At 43.5% G+C, this 16264-nt stretch overlaps 2 protein-coding genes and 1 pseudogene across 13 annotated transcripts in view; 2 read left to right on the forward strand and 1 right to left on the reverse strand.

Annotated features, from left to right (window-relative positions):
* The first annotated feature begins 125 nt into the window (after window positions 1-125).
* MRPS18B (mitochondrial ribosomal protein S18B) lies at window positions 126-5978 on the forward strand. Its single transcript, XM_028509593.2, has 7 exons — window positions 126-293; window positions 1682-1790; window positions 1885-1982; window positions 2108-2176; window positions 3639-3705; window positions 4794-4853; window positions 5412-5978. Exons 1-7 carry the CDS (start codon window positions 216-218, stop codon window positions 5663-5665), a joined length of 735 nt encoding a protein of 244 aa, XP_028365394.1. The 5' UTR covers window positions 126-215; the 3' UTR covers window positions 5666-5978.
* Window positions 5979-6371: 393 nt separating this feature from the next.
* The window catches only part of ATAT1 (alpha tubulin acetyltransferase 1), a 34183-nt gene continuing 24290 nt past the window's right edge, over window positions 6372-16264 (forward strand). Inside the window, exons 1-9 of one of the 12 annotated variants that reach the window (XM_036023752.1) lie at window positions 6372-6546; window positions 7013-7073; window positions 7167-7258; window positions 7377-7437; window positions 7560-7673; window positions 7848-7949; window positions 10687-10710; window positions 15811-15856; window positions 15974-16042. In XM_036023752.1, the coding sequence (XP_035879645.1) occupies window positions 6440-6546; window positions 7013-7073; window positions 7167-7258; window positions 7377-7437; window positions 7560-7673; window positions 7848-7949; window positions 10687-10710; window positions 15811-15856; window positions 15974-16042 (676 nt within the window). In that variant the 5' untranslated portion in view covers window positions 6372-6439. The other 11 variants (XR_004902687.1, XM_036023755.1, XM_036023758.1 and 8 more) reach the window with 11 other exon arrangements.
* On the reverse strand, window positions 10976-11834 carry LOC114494486 (annotated as a pseudogene).

The following is a 16264-nucleotide window of genomic DNA, read 5'->3' on the forward strand; positions in this document are numbered from 1 at the left end:
TCATCAAAAATTTAATTTTGAGGCCGAATTCCACTGTGACGCAGTTGAAATTGGATTTTTTCCTCAAGACCCTCCCCCTTTCTCGCTTCCGTCCTGACGCAAGTGCGTAGTTGCCTGCCGCATTGCAGGCTTGTCCTTGGCCCTGCCCAAGTCGTTTTCCGGGGGAGCATGCGCAGTCACCTCCCTGGTCGTTCCTGTTTTGGGTGTCCGTCAAGATGGCGGCTTCCGTGTTGAATACGCTGCTGAGGCTCCTTCCTAGCCTTTCGTCCTTCAGGGGTGCCTGCGGAGTTCAGGTAACTCCTTGGAGCACGTTTTGTAGAATCGCTACTTAGTTTTACTTTGTCTACGTCTCGCTCCACTTCTGGGAATCCGGGAGCAGAAAATTTTCCACGTCCTTATGCCTCCGCTGTTTAGACATTTTGCCCCGACCACTTCCTCCTTCCCCTCCTCCTCCTTAAATCTCCGTGCATTTTAAAATCCCGAGCCGAGGGTAAAGAGCCAGGCTTAGATTTCATCATCTTCCCATGTTAATATGTTGGGTAAATAACTAGGTGAGTGATGCTCTCCACCCCACCCCGTCATGCACAACAAACTCATTAACTGTACAGATGCTGTCTAAATCCATGATGCTCTGGAGTGTCCTTGGGTTCGGGGGCACTAACTTATACTGGAAGAGTGTCTCCCAGTAAAGCCAGGATACATTCTTGACATGGTGACCTGTTTCTTAGCCTTCCATCCTACTAAATCAGTTTATTGTCAAAGAGCATACATGAAAGTTTAACTCAGTTCTTTGGATTGAGGTTTCCCTCTAGTCTCATGTACTTACCATCCTGGAGGCTCTTAGTAGGGCAGGGCAGATTCTTGGTGGGGACGGGTGAGATAGGAAGGCTTTCCCAGCTTCCACTCCCTAAAGTGGGACTGAAGAGTGGTGACAGGGGCCACTGTGGGATTAATGACAGACCTGGTAGTTTTAAAGCTAGCATAATTAGGACTCGTTTGTTCTTCCCGATGGAATGTTGACCTTCAACTTTTTATAAAGCTGAGGAACTCAGCGATTCTGGATTGGATTGGAGACTTAACAAGTCCTCTGCACCCCCTTCCTGCCACACATCTTACTTCCAAGGAACTACACACCTTCACTTTTCCTTTGTTCACCTTTTTTCCTCCACTAGACTCACTTCATCCCCAAAAGCATCAATACCTCATATGTGCCAGGTTTTTAAGTTGTCCTCACAAATAAGATTGTCTCTCAGTCACTTGTCCTAGCTAGCCTCCAACCTTAGTTTCTTTCAGAATCCAGTTGGAGATAAGGGTGAGTGGTTGTTGATGATGTCAGTTTAACCCCACCAAATATGCTACCTTCCATATATGTTTCTGCTATATTCCATTAACACAGTGGGCATGTATTCCCTTCTTCCTGAAGTCAGCAGCAAAACAATCTGGTTCTTGCCCTGGCTGGTGTGGCTCAGTGGATTGAGTACTGGCCTCCGAAGCAAAGAGTTGCCAGTTCAAGTCCCAGTCAGGGCACATGCCTAAGTTGCAGTCCAGGTCCATAGTAGGGGACATGCGAGTGGCAACCACATTGATATTTCTCTCCCTCTCTCCAAAAATAAATAAAATATTTTTTAAAAATCTGGTTCCGTCTTTGAATTCATTTTTTAATTTTCACCCTTTTTTATAGGTTCCCATCCGGACTCTTTGCACTGAAGCCTCCCTTGAGGAAGATTCTTTGCCCCCAGTGCCCATTTCCCCTTATATTAATGAACCCTGGAAGTATCTGGACTCAGAAGGTACCTGTACAGGAAGGGAGGGTCATGTGGGATCTGCAGTAAATGGACAGAGAGACACATCCTCCACCCTAACTTGTGTGGCCTTTGATTTCAGAATACAAGTCCCGCTATGGTTCTCGTCCCATATGGGCTGACTATCGTCGCAACCACAAAGGTGGAATACCCCCACAGCGTACTCGAAAGACATGTATTGTGAGTCTCTGAGAGTAGCACATGGATGGGATGTGAAGTGGGGGTGAAGACCATAGTGAAGGTGGCAACTACTTTTTCTGACAGGGCTTGGGTTATTGTCACCTGCCAATTTCTTCTCTCTACAGCGTAAAAGTAAAGTTGCTGGGAACCCATGCCCTATCTGCCGAGATCATAAGCTGCACATTGACTTTAGGGTAAGGAAAATCTTTTCTCCAGGGTGAATATTTGGAGCCTTTTTGCAGTGCTAAGGAGATTGTCCCACTCTTCTTCAGATTGGGTGCCCCTACACTCCATTTACACTGGCTTCCTGGCACTATAAAAGCGTTTTTTCTTCTAGTCTTTTGCTCTCTACTATGGGTTATAGTAAAAAGTTTCATCCCTTGTGAAACTGACAGTCTAGATTGGCAGGCAAGAAAAATGCTCATTTCTAATGGGAGGGGGGTGCCCCCAAATTTGTTTATATCCATCACAATTATTAGCAAGTAGATTGGACCAATTTTTTTCTGAGGTTTTATTTCCTTGTCATGTTGATGTTTGGTGGCATGCTAACAGTGGTGATGGGAAAGTGTTCTTCTGAGCTTGCAGTGAAGTAGTAGGTGGGAAGCTGAATAGCTGGTCCTCAGAGAAGTTGGAGGGCATTCGTGTATCCGTCAAGCAGATGAGAGTGTGTGACTGTTCTTAGGCCCCTTCTGACACAAACTGTAGAGGAGTTTAACAGGTAGCTTCTCAATTTCAACTGTATATGACTGGTTAATAAAAAGGTACTATAAACAGTTTTTTACAGTTTATAATCACATAATAAGGGAGAGAGAAAAATTACAAATTCAGTAGCGTGGGTGATTCTGCCTGCCATTCTAGCTGCACAAGTATACCTGCTTATTCCTTGGGTCTCACTTCCTCTGCTTAACTTGCTACCTGGTAGTCCTTCTACATAACTAACTTTAAATTGATCTGAGTCAATGTATACATTATATACAGCATGCTATTTATATGTTATACTCATTCATACATGCACGTCACAAGATGTACTATATTTTCTGGGTGATTTTAGGGATTGCCAACTGACTCCTGATTTTTTGCATGAGGTCTGATTTTATTTTTTAAATATTTATTTATTTTTAGATGAGAGTGGACACAGTTCAGGGTGGTACGGCCATACACATATTTATTTATTTTTAGACAGGGGAAGGCAGGGAGAAAGGGAGAGAAACCTCAGTGTGTGGTCACCTCTTGCACACCCCCACTGGGGACCTGGCCCACAACCCAGACATGTGCCCTGACTGGGAATCAAATTAGCAACCTTGTGCTTTGCAGGCTGGCACTCAGTCCACTGAGCCACACTAGTGAGGGCTGCATGAGGCCTGATTTTAGAACCTAACGCCTGGAGAAGAGAATTCTGTATGAGTCTCAGTGACAGAGTATAGGATGTACACGTGAAATGGTTGAAAGACTAGGAAAGGGGAAACGTTTGCTGGAGTTTTCATGAATGAGTTCACTAAAGGGATGGAGCTAAAACTGGGGCATGAAGGAGGGCAGCATCTGGAGAGACATAGGAGGATTAAGGTCACTTGTGTGAATGTATAGGGATTGTGCACTTTCAGTCACTTAAGGTTTTCCTGCTGTCCCCCACTCCTTTCTCCACCATTTTCCCCACAGAATGTGAAGCTCTTGGAACAGTTTGTCTGTGCCCACACGGGTATCATCTTCCATGCGCCATACACAGGTTAGCCCATCATCCATGTCCCCACCAGAATGACTTTTCCTGGGAGCACTTCTCTTTATTCAGTCAGACAACAGGTATTTTTTTTGGTGGCTTCTACTACAGCATAAAAAGTGTGATTGAACCTTCTGGAAATTTTGGTGTAATGGGGCTATTCACATGCTAAAACAGTTACAGGGGCACAAAAGATACAGGCAAGTGTCATTGTAAGCAAACCATCTTATTGTAGCTCTTAAAAGATAAGCTCTTAAAAATAAATGGTAGTGATTATTTCCTTAGGGCTTTCCACTTTTATAAAAAGGCTTTCTCATAAACTTGCTGTCCTATGAATTCTTTTATACTGTTGACAATTAAGTTAGATTTCCCAAATTTGAAATTGTGTGTTTAACAATTCAAGATTACATCTATTCCCTAACTATAGCCACAGGCTAAATCCGGCTCACTGCTGTGTCCATGTGTCTTTATAGTGTCTACAACTGCTTCCAGACTACAGTGGCAGAGTTGAATAGCTGAGACAAAGACTCTAGGACCTGCATCATGTAAAATATACGGCCCCATACAGAAAAATGTTGCCATTGCGTGTTAAGCAAGATAAATTTGCCAAGAATAATTTGAATTTAACCATTCTGGGGATGGCAGCATGATTAGTGGAGTTCAGTTTGTCAGGGAGTTTTAGAGTAGTTTTAAACTCCCGTCACTCTGTAAAAAACTTAAGAGACTATTTTGCTACACTTTCATATTGCCTTCCCAAGACCTGAAATCCTTTTCTTCCCTTACTGAATTTTTCTCCGTGAATTGTCCTGCCCAATGAAGCACACTTGCCTCTTGAATTGTTTTCTGTTCTCTATTTTAGAGCCTTTTCCAGTAAATGGCTTCTCTATAGTACCTAGACCCTCCTAAGTTTTTATTGCAGCTCTCAGGAGGGATTCTTTCCATTGGACAGATGGGGAAACAGGCCTGAGGAGGGGGTCAGGAGAATGGGGAGCCAGGTCTTCCAACTCCAACCGTCTCTCACCATGTAGAAGCAGTTTGTTTTCTTTGCTTACCATGCTTGATAGAAGGAGAAGAGTTACCTATTTTTCTTCCTGCAGGAGTCTGTATGAAGCAACACAAGAAGTTGACCCAGGCCATTCAGAAAGCCAGGGATCATGGTAAGTTTGAGAAGGGGCCAAAAGAAGTTTTGTTAGATGTTAAGGAGGTGACTAAGGGCCGGAGGATAGATATAAATGCTCCTGCCTATCTGAGAAGTTAGCACATAACATGTTCCCAAGAATCTCTTCTTTCATCATTTCATTCTCCTTTATTCTCTCTCCTCAGTGTACCTTGTCATTGTCCCCTCTCTTTCCTTTTTCTTCCCTCTTACTTAATAACTATCAGTCCCAATGCTATAGCTACATCATAGGATGAATTTTGTATAAATTTCTGGCCCTGGGCTCCTTTGTACAAATTAGAAAAAGGTATTCCTCCATTAGGGCAGATGCAGCTTCATAGTCCTGGTGCAGGGCTGCACAGCTTAGTAGGCAAGAGCCTAGGCAGTATGTCAGCCCACACTTGCCCACTGGCCAGTTGGCCTTTGTGCAGTGTGTAGCATGCATAAATATACCCAGTGGCTGTGGTTCCCTCTTCCCTTTACAGGTTATTTTCCTTCTGTCTCTCTTAATCTGAACTGCCCCACCTTGCTTCCTTCACTCTTTTTTTTAATCCCCTAGGTCTTCTCAGTTACCATATTCCCCAGGTGGAACCTCGGGACCTTGACTTCAGTAACTCCCATGGAGCTGTGAGTGCTACTCCGCCAGCCCCCACTCTGGTTTCAGGTGATCCCTGGTACCCATGGTACAGCTGGAAACAGCCACCAGAGAGAGAGCTGTCCCGCCTTCGTCGGCTGTATCAAGGCCATCTTGGAGAAGAGAGTGGCCCCCCACCTGAGTCAATGCCTGAGATGCCACTCTCAGCACATTCCTAGAGTTCTCTGTAGGAGCTGTAGACTGGGAAGGGTGTGGAGAGATTGGAAGATAATGCCTAAGAATAACATGATAGGATTCACCCTGAAGACTTCATCTGTTTTGTGGCCAATGGCAGGTCCAGAGTCAGTGAAGAAACATGATTGTTGTTGAAGGGGGTGAATACATCTGAGGCTGAAGGGGGGCAGTATAGATGTATGTGGGAAACCCTGATCCCCATGTAGTGTAAGTAGACGGGTTCAGCCACCTTTTGCTGTTGCAGACTTAATGCCAACTCTGCTTTTCCAAAATAAAGCTTTGTCTCCTGTCTCTGGACTGAGTCTCAAAGGAATGGGTGCTGCTATGGAGAGAGAAGTGGTCAGACTGGAGCCAGCCCAACCTGGGACTCTTGGGACCAGGAGTCACCTGGAATAAACAGTTGTGCCGTTCTGTCTTGATCACCCTGGGGGCCCCTAGTGCCTCAAGCAGTGTTCCATGGTCCACGGGGCCCAGCTGTTCACTGGGGCTAATGGGTTGGAGAAGAAGCAACTAGGCCGAAGGAAAATGTATTCATTGCTAGGCACCCCGTGCCTTGGGAATTGGTGGGGAGTGGCTTCACTACGGGACTACAGGATCGACCAGAAGGGCAGGGTCTCCGGAGCAGCTTGAAGAGGACGAAGGGCGGGGTGTGTGCCGCGCCCCACCCTGCAGGGAGAGAAATGGACCCCGAGGGGCGGGGTGTCCGGGAAGGACGGAAGTGACGTTGCCCGGGCGGGGCCAGTCAAGTACAATGGGCCATGGAGTTCCCGTTCGATGTGGACGCGCTGCTCCCGGAGCGCATCACGGTCCTGGACCAGCACCTGCGGCCACCGGCCCGCAGACCCGGAACCACAACGCCAGCCCGGTGACATCTCAAACCCACCTTGATGCCCTTCTCTCCCAGTTCTAGAAATCTGGTCCAGGCACCACGCCCCCCTTTTCATTGAGTAATGACCCTCACACCTTTTGAGGTCCTGGCTCGACCTGTTGGTGACCTTTGACCCTACACTTAGTGGGATTGATCTGCGTTTGGGTCTATAACATTTCACCCTTTGGCCAAACATAAGGTCCTGGCCAAAGGATGTGCTTGACCTGTCCGTCCTGCTTCCTCACAATAACCGCAAGGGAGGAGGGAGTGTGGCACATTGGAAAGGAGGTGTGGTAAAAGTTTGGGTTCTAGAGAGTCGGGTGGAAAACTCAGATTGGAATACTCCAAGGTAAAGTTGGGGAGTCTTTAAGTGCTGAACCTAAATTGGAGCTGTGGTCCAGTTTCCTGGGAGTCCAGAATCCTCATTCATTGATTATCTGACTATTTATCTCCTCTCTTATAGTGTTGATGTGCAACAGCAAATTATGACCATTGTAGATGAATTGGGCAAGGCTTCTGCCAAGGTACTGGGGACACCTCTCTAGGAACAGTAGATAAAGGAGGGCTGGATCCTTTGGAAGGGACCTGCAGAAAGTCTGTCTTCATCTGTCTGTCAGGCCCAGCACCTTCCTGCACCCATCACCAGTGCATCGAGGATGCAGAGTAATCGCCACGTTATGTATGTGCTCAAAGACACTTCTGCTCGACCGTGAGTACTAAACACTTTTCCATCCTGTATCCCTTTCTTCCTAGCCCTTTTCCCTTTTTGACTCTACCTCTCTCACCTAGCTGCTTCTAGTTTCTTCATTATTTTCCCCATCCTGTAGGGCAGGAAAAGGAGCTGTTATTGGTTTCCTCAAAGTTGGATACAAAAAACTCTTTGTACTGGTGAGTGCTACTGGAAGCTAAGAGTTCATATGCCTTGATTACTGAACACAAAAGTGCTGAAGTTTGGGAGGTGGCAACAATGTCTTGATCCTAAAAGATAGTTGTTGTTCTTTACCTCTTAGGATGATCGTGAGGCTCACAATGAGGTGGAACCACTTTGCATCCTGGATTTTTACATTCATGAGTCACTTCAACGCCATGGCCATGGGCAAGAACTCTTCCAGTATATGTTGCAGGTATCACTTATCTTTTCACCAGTCTGTCCAAAGGGAAATCAAAGGCTCCTTTGCCATGAGCCCTACTAAAGCTTCAGTCTTCCCCTCCCCAGTGTCCCCATGTCCCCATTCCCTTCCCAGGCTCTAGAGTTCTGTTGGCATGTTCTCCTACCCTGAGTCTCCTGTTCCCTGCAGAAGGAGCGAGTTGAACCACACCAACTGGCCATTGACCGACCCTCACAGAAGCTGCTCAAGTTCCTAAATAAATACTACAACCTGGAGACCACAGTCCCACAGGTTAGAAGTTTCAAAGGGTAGATCCCCACTAAGCATTCACATTGAATTTATTATTTCAGGGCAGAGAATTGGCACCTTTCAAGCATTTCTTACTTCCTATTATATAGGATTCATTTTATACAACTGTTTGTTTTGTTTTATTGTTTTTTGTTTTTACCATGTCTCATTCTGCAGCTATTTTACTCTCATCTATTATGATTCATCATCATGGCTGTCTTTTACACCTAATAATATGTTCATGCCCCAAACATAGCCAGCTTGTTTTCACCTCCTTTTCACACAGGCCACTCCTTATTCAATCAACATTTCTTAAGGGTTCAGAATAATAAACATTTCCTATCCTTGGGAGCTTTGGTCTAAAATGGGGAAGGTGTTTGGTTTTTAAGTAAATGCAAGATAATTATTACTAGTCCTATCCATTTATTCAACAAATACCTATTGAGTACCTGGCACTGCTCTGGGCACTAGAAATACTTTACTGAACAAAACAGGTAAAAGTTTCTGCTCTTATGGAGCTTATATTTCAGTTGAAGAGACAAAAACAATAAGCAAGTATATCCTATGGTTGATTATAAATGTTCTGAAAAAATGAGAGCCAGGAAGAAGGCTTGGGAGTGCCACGGTGGGCATGGGAGTGTGTGGTACTTCAAGTTTAAGTGGCATAGGCAGGGAAGGCCTCACTGAGGAAATGTCATTTGAGCAGTAATGAAAGGAGGTGAGAATAAGAGCCAAGTAATATCTGGAAGGAAGGCATCCCAGGCAGAGGAATGGCTAGTGCAAAGGCCCTGAAGGAGTGTGCCTGGAAGAGTGAACTGACTGGTGTGATTAGAGTACTGTGGATGATGGTGGTGAGTGGAGAGAGGTGGTTGATGAGATCAGAGCTATAAGGCGGGAAGGACATTTTGGGCCTTAAAAGCTATTTCAAAGGCTTTGGCTTTCACTCTCTGTGAAAAATGGAAAACCATCATAGGAATTTGAACAGAAGGATGGTATGCTATGACTTTTAACCAGGCCACTTTGACTTAAAAATAAGCAAAAGGGGAACAAAGGTGGAAGTAAGCAGATCAGTTAGCAAGCAACAATCCTGATGGAAAATGGTGGTGGCTCAGACCAAGATAGTGGCAGTAGAGGTGGTATTGGTCAAATGTTAAATATTGTGAAGTTAAAGCAAGTCAGGTCTCCTAATAGATTGAGTACAGGGCGTGGGGGAGAGTTAAGGGTGATCCCTAAGTTGTTGGTCTGAGATGCTGGAAGGAGTTACACTGAGATGGTAGGTGGAGCAGCTTTGGGGGAAATAGTAGGACCCATTTTGAATATGTTAAATTAGAGATGTCTGTGATAAGTCCAGGTTGAGTTGACAGCTTGGTATTTTCCTGAAGTTCAGAGAAGAGGTTTGGGATAGAGTGTTTTCAGCGTACATAGGGTGTTGAAAGCAGTGAGACAGGATGATGTCATAAGGGAGTACTAGAGATGTGGTCCAAGGACTTGAGCCCATGGGCACTCTTAAGAAGTCAGGGCAGAGAAAGAACCAGCAAGTGTGACCAAAGAGTAACTAGTGAAGTAGATGAAAACTTGGAAGTTGACTTGGTAGGCTCATAAGGAAGGTATTTCCAAGGAGTAAGGAATGGCTTACTGATTCACATGGTGCTGATCAGCGAGTTAAGAAGAGGTCTGGGACGTGACCATTTGATTTAGCTGCCTGAGGCCATTTGTGATCCTGACCAGCTGTTTTGGTGCAGCAGTAGATGGAAGTCTGGATGGAGAGTGGGTATAGGAAATTGAGAAGCTAGGAACTGGAGACAGCAAGAATAGGCCACTCTTATTTTATTATTTTTTAACTTTTATTTATCGATTTTAGAGAGAGAAAAACATCCACTTGTTCTACTTATTGAAGTTTTACTTACTGGTTGATTCTTATGTATGCCTTGACCTGACCAGGTATTGAACCCCCAACCTTGGCATATTGGGAGCATGTTCTCACCAACTGAGCTACTTGGCTAGGGCTGAGGCCACTCTTTTAAATGCTGCTTTAAGGTGAACAGAGAAGTAGGGCAAGAGCTGGAGAGGGAAGTGGATCAAGAACGGGTTCTGTTCACTTGGAAGAACAGCCTAAGAATGACTCTCTGTATGGAAAGAAAATCTGATGATATTAGAGCATGTGGGGAGAACTGTTGAAGCAATGTTGTTGAATAGGTAGGAGGGGCTGCGATTGGGCTCCTTAGATAGGATCATGGACAGTTAATCCACAGTAACATGATTTGACTGATATGCTTACAGAGGGGGCAACAGGACACAGTGGTGAGTTGAGGATTGGTAAAGAAAGGTTTGATACATGTTTAATCTTGAAAGGTGAGTGTCAGGGGACACAAGTGGGTGGGTTAAAGTGCATTTTATCTGTAAGAACTAGCATGAACAAAGTCAGAGAGGTATTAAACTACCCGTCAGGGCACTGTTAACAGTTTGGTGTGGCCAGAGTACTGGGCATGTGCTTGGAGGGAAAATAAGGGTAGGTTGGTAGACATTACAGCAGGATAAGGCAGGAGATAGACAGGGCCTGTTCAGGGTGTCCTCACACGTATATTTTTCCAGAGAGCAGTGAGAACAGTGAAGGAATACAGTATTAGGCATCAAACACATTATCCAGGTGACCTGTAATACCAGAGCAAGATAGAGTATAAGTAATAATGGCTAATATCTCATGAGCTGTGTGGTATTGTATTTACACGCACCACCTCAGTTGATCCTTGCACATCTCTTTGAGGTAAGTGCTACTGTTGACTCTATTTTAGCTTTATACAGACAAGCAACTTGATCAAGTTCACATAGCTAATCCGTGGTAGAGCTCAAATCTGAACCTATAACCCACTCACTCCTCATGACCAGACTGTAATCCTGGCTGAAATGCTGTAGCTGGCATCAAGAATCTGGGACTTGAGACCCAGTTCTGCCACTTGTAGCTACTTGGCTTTGGGCAAGGCATGTCTCCAAGTCTTTTTTATTTTTTGATGTTTGTTCTTATTTATTTATTACTCTTAGAAAACCTCATTTTTGAATGGACTCAGACTTAGAGGTAGAAGCTCTCAGAGAGGATAGCCTACCTCTCTTGGCAGTCTATTCCTGGCATTTTTCTTTGGCCTCCTTCATCCTTTTAACCAAAAGTTTAGCATATTCTGCAGCCTCTTCCTTACTTTTCTTAATACATTGCTTCTTCAGACCAATACGCTAATATCTGTGTTGCAGTACACCTGGAGTAATGAAATGCTGAATCTTAGGTGCTTTGGTTCTAGGTTTCCTACCTTCTTTGTTTAGGGGCTTTCACCCAACAAATTGGCAGACATCATCTTCTTTAGAAAGGTTGAAGACTTTGTGGATTCTGCTGGCTCTTCTGGGCCCCAGGTGACAAGGCACAGTAGTATCAGTGAGACCAGGAATATCTTTCTTCCCCCTTTTTTTTACAATAACCAAATTGAGAATACAGAGATTGGCATTCACAATGCAACCCTGAACAGACTGGCGCTTTCGCTCTCCACTCCTTGGTCTATATTAGGAATGTCCCTTGCTCAGCAGCAGACAGACACATCCATGGGTCAAGACATCCTGCTTCATAGGGAAACCTTGTTTGTCATTCCCACCTCTGATTCAAACCACATAACACTTCCATTCTTCACCCAGAGCATCAGCAGCAACTTTTGTGGCTACACGCTTCTCATAAAAGATACTATGTTTGCGTTCATTGCCCACTTCAATGAGTTTCTGGCACTCGGTGGATAAGAAAGAGATTTTTAGCTTCATCCTGAAGCAGCCAACCGCCTCCAAAGCACCATGAAAAAGAGTCCAAGTCTTTTTTACTGTTTTTTATTTTTATTATTTTCAGTACCTTTCTTTTTATTTCTGTTGTTTTAGAGAGAGAGAGTTGGGGAGGGAGAGGAGGAAAACATTGATGTAAGAGAGATACATCAATTGGTTGCTTCTTGCACACCCTCAACTGGGGACCTGGCTCACAACCCAGGCATGTGCCCTGACTTGGAATCAAACTAGCAACATTTTGGTTCACAGGCTGGCGCTCAGTCCACTGAGCCATGCCAGCCAGGGTCTTTTTTACTGTTTTGTTTTGTTTTTTAAACTAGAATTGTGAAGGCCAAATAGAATGTGATAACATAATGAAATCACTCTAAAATGATCAGTTATTAGATATCAGAGTGGTACCCTGTCTTCTAACATCTCTTCCTTCTCTCAATAATCCCACCTGTCTGAACCCTACTTAAAATCTTAGTTCTCAGTATTTGTATCCTTAACTCATGTGGCCTTATCTGTGAGTCTTATTTGGACAGCTCTGTATGCCTTCCTTGACATTTTGTGCTGTTTTCATTAGAAGGGGTTCTGGGAGAGCCTAAAACAGTACAGGCTTTTGATAAAATTCTCTTTTTTAACTAAAATATACAATTCGCCCTGGCTGGTGTAGCTCAGGGGATTGAGCACCAGACTGAGAACCAAAGTGTTGTTGGTTTGATTCCCAGTCAGGGCACATGCCTGGGTTGCTGGCCAGGACCCCAGTAGGGGGCATATAAGCAGCAACCACACATTGATGTTTCTCTCCTTCTTTCCCCCCTCTGTCCCCCTCTCAAAAAATAAATAAATAAAATATTTTTAAAAAACCACAAATAATTCAATGGTCTTTAGTATATTTACCTTGTTGTGCAATTACCACCACTATCCAATTCCAGAACATTTCACTAAGCAGTCACTCCCCATTCCTCTTCCCCAGCCCCTCTTAACCACTAATCTACTCTGGAATTGCTTATTTTGGACATTTTATGTAAATGAAATTATACAACATGTAGCTTCTATGTTTGGCTTTCATTTAGCATAATGTTTTTAGTAGGTTCTTCTATGTTGTAACCTGTATCAATACTTTATTCCCTTTTTTAAAATAAAATTATTTATTTTTAGAGAGAGGGGAAGTGAGGGAGAAAGGGTGAGAAACATCGACTGGTTACCTCTCTCATGCATCCAGACCAGAGACCAAACCTGCAACCCAGGCATGTGCCCTGCAGACCAGGAATCAAACCAGCAACCTTTTGCTTTGCAGGATGACACCCAACTGAGCCACACTGATCATAGCTGTACTTCACTTCTTTTTATGTCTAAATAATATTCCATTATATGGATTATACCACAGTTTGTTTATCCATTTATCAGCTGATTGTTTCCACTTTTGTCCATTTGTGTATAAGATTTTAGGTTGTCTTTTTTTAAAAGATTTTTAATTTGATTTTTAGACAGAGGGGAAGAGAGGGAGAAAGGGAGGGAGAGAAACATCAATGTGTAATTGCCTCTTGTGCTCCCCCTACTGGGTACCTGGTTCACAGGCCAGTGCTCAATCCACTGAGCCATACCAGCCAGGGCTATTGTGTATAAGATTTTGTTTGCACATGTATTTTCAGTTCTTTTGGGTATACACCTAAGAGTGTAATTGCTGACCATATCATAATTCTTTTTTTCGTCTTTTTTTATCCTCACTCAATTTTTCATTACTTTTAGAGAGGGGGAGAGAAAGGGAGAGAAACATCAATGCAAGAGAGAAGCATCAATTGGTTGTCTCCCATATGCACACACATGGAGGATCATACGTGCTCCAAGCAGCAATCAAACCCAAAAGTTGGGTATGTACCCTGACCAGGAGTCAAACCTGCGACCGTTTGGTCTATGGGATGATGCTCCAACCAACTGAGCCACACCGGCCAGGACCATACAATTCTTGGTTTCACTTTTTGAAGAACGAGCTGTTTTTCCAATAACTACATTTTACATTTCCACCAGCAATGGATGAGTGTTTCAATTTCTCAACAGCTTCAGGAACATGTTATTTTCCTTTTTTAAAAAATAATCATCCTAGTGGGTATGTAGTATCTTTTTGTGGTTTTTGATTTGCATGTCCCTAATGACTAATGATATTGAGCATCTTTTCAGGTGCTTACTGGCCACTTAAGTACCTTCTTTAGATAAATGTTTATTCAAGTCCCACGCCAATTTTTTAAAAATATATTTTATTGACTATACTATTACAGTTGTCCCATTAACCCCCCTTCATTCCCCTCCACCCTGCACACCCTCTCCCACCCATATTCCCCCTCTTTAGTTCATGCCCATGTGTCACAAGTTCTTTAGCTTCTACATTTCCCTATTTTCTACCTACCATCTAATTCTCTCCTTATTCTCTGTACCTTTTCCCCCTCTCTCCTCCTCCTACTCCTCTGTTGCTAACCTTCCATGTGATTTCCATTTCTGTGGTTCTGTTCCTGTTCTAGTTGTTTGCTTAGTTTGCTTTTGCTTTTGTTTTAGGTGTGGTTGTTAATAATTGTGAGTTTGCTGTCATTTTACCATACGTGGTTTTTTATGTTCTTTTTCTTAGATAGGTCCCATTAACATTTCATATAAGGGCTTGGTAATGATGAATTCCTTTAACTTGACCTTATCTGAAAAGCACTTTATCTGCCCTTCCATTCTAAATGAAAGCTTTGCTGGATAGAGCAATCTTGGATGTAGGTCCTTGCCTTTCATGACTTGGAATACTTCTTTCCAGCCCCTTCTTGCCTGCAAGGTCTCTTTTGAGAAATCAGCTGACAGTCTGATGGGAACTCCTTTGTAGGTGACTGTCTCCTTATCTCTTGCTGCTTCTGGGATTCTCTCCTTCATTTTACTCTTAGCTAATGTAATTATGATGTGCCTTGGTGTGTTCCTGCTTGGGTTCACCTTCGTTGGGACTCTGAGCTTCCTGGACTTCCTGGAAGTCTATTTCCTTTGCCATTCTAAAGGGGGAAGTTCCCCTTTATTATTTGTTCAAATAACTTTTCCACTTGTTGCTCTTCCTCTTCTCCTTGTGATACCCCTATAATTCAGATGTTGGAATGTTTAAAGATGTCCTGGAGGTTCCTAAGCCTCTCCTCGTTTTTTTGAATTCCTGTTTCTTCATTCTTTTCTGGTTGAATGTTTTTTTCTTCCTTCTGGTTCACTCCATTCCATGACAATTTTTAAATTGCGATCTTTCTTTTTTAGATGTAGTAGTATTTTATATATTCTAGATATAACATCCTTATCAAATGTATGACTTGCAAATATTTTGTCCTATTTTGTTTATGGGTTGTCTTTTCATTTTCTTGATAGTGTCTTTTGATGAAGTCTAGTTTATTTATTTTACCTTTTATTGTTTGTGCTTTTGATGTCATATGTAAGACACTGTCTAATCCAAAGTCATAATTTTCCTCACTGTTTCCCTGTAAGTAAGGATTTCATAGTTTTAGTTCTTAGGTCCATTTTTAGTTTTCTTTTTTTTTGTCTGTGGTATGAAATAGAGGTCCAAATTCATTATCTCGCACGTGGGTTTTCAGTTGTCTAAGCACCATTTGTTGAAGAGACTATTTCCCCATTGGCATCAGGGGTGTATTTCTGGGCTCTTCTTTCCATTATGGCCTCTACCACAGTAACGATTTGTTGAAGAGACTATTTTTTCCCCTTTGAATGGTCTTGGCATCATGGGTGTATTTCTGGCTCTGTTTTTTTCTGTTGGTCTCTGTGGCCTTTACCATACCATTATGATTGGCTTTGTAGTGTTGAAATCAGGAAGTGTGAATACTCTAACTTCATTCTTCTTTTTCAAGGTTGTTTGGCTATTTGAGTTCCTTTGCAGTTCTAAATCGACTTTGGGTTCAGCTTGTCAGGGTCTGAGTGTTTGAGACTGTCAAGAGGACTGGGAAGGCTGGCTTTTCTTCCTCCCATTGTGGTTTTTCTAGCAGCATTCTGTACCCAAGTATGCTGAGTGGCTGAATGGACAACTGTATTTTGCTTGTTTTTTGTCTTATAGGTAAACAACTTTGTGATCTTCGAGGGCTTCTTTGCCCATCAGCATCGTAAGTCTTCTCACCTTGTGTATTGGCCAGTTAGTTGGGGTGAGGGAAAGAAAAGAGGTGGGCTCTTCATTCCACTGGTCTCCTCACTGAGGGGCACCACCCCTTCCTTCCGCACAGGGCCCCCTGCTCCCTCTCTGAGGGCAACTCGACACTCCGGCGCTGCTGTGGTTGATCCTACACCTGCTGGTAAAGCTGCACTGAATTGGCGGGACTATAGTGCTATGGTGGCAAATTACTCTGGAGGCCACAGAGCACACAGTGTGATCTATAGGCAATGTGGAAAAATTCTAAAGCAACCCAAGTTTCCCAGCAGTCATTACGTTTGCCTTTACCATCATGGGAGTGGTGCATTTGAACTTGTCAATACTTTTTTTAAAGATTTTATTTATTTAATTTTAGAGAGGGGAA

Source organism: Phyllostomus discolor, chromosome 4 (genome assembly GCF_004126475.2).
Source record: "Phyllostomus discolor isolate MPI-MPIP mPhyDis1 chromosome 4, mPhyDis1.pri.v3, whole genome shotgun sequence".
NCBI classification, from domain to species: Eukaryota; Metazoa; Chordata; class Mammalia; order Chiroptera; family Phyllostomidae; genus Phyllostomus; species Phyllostomus discolor.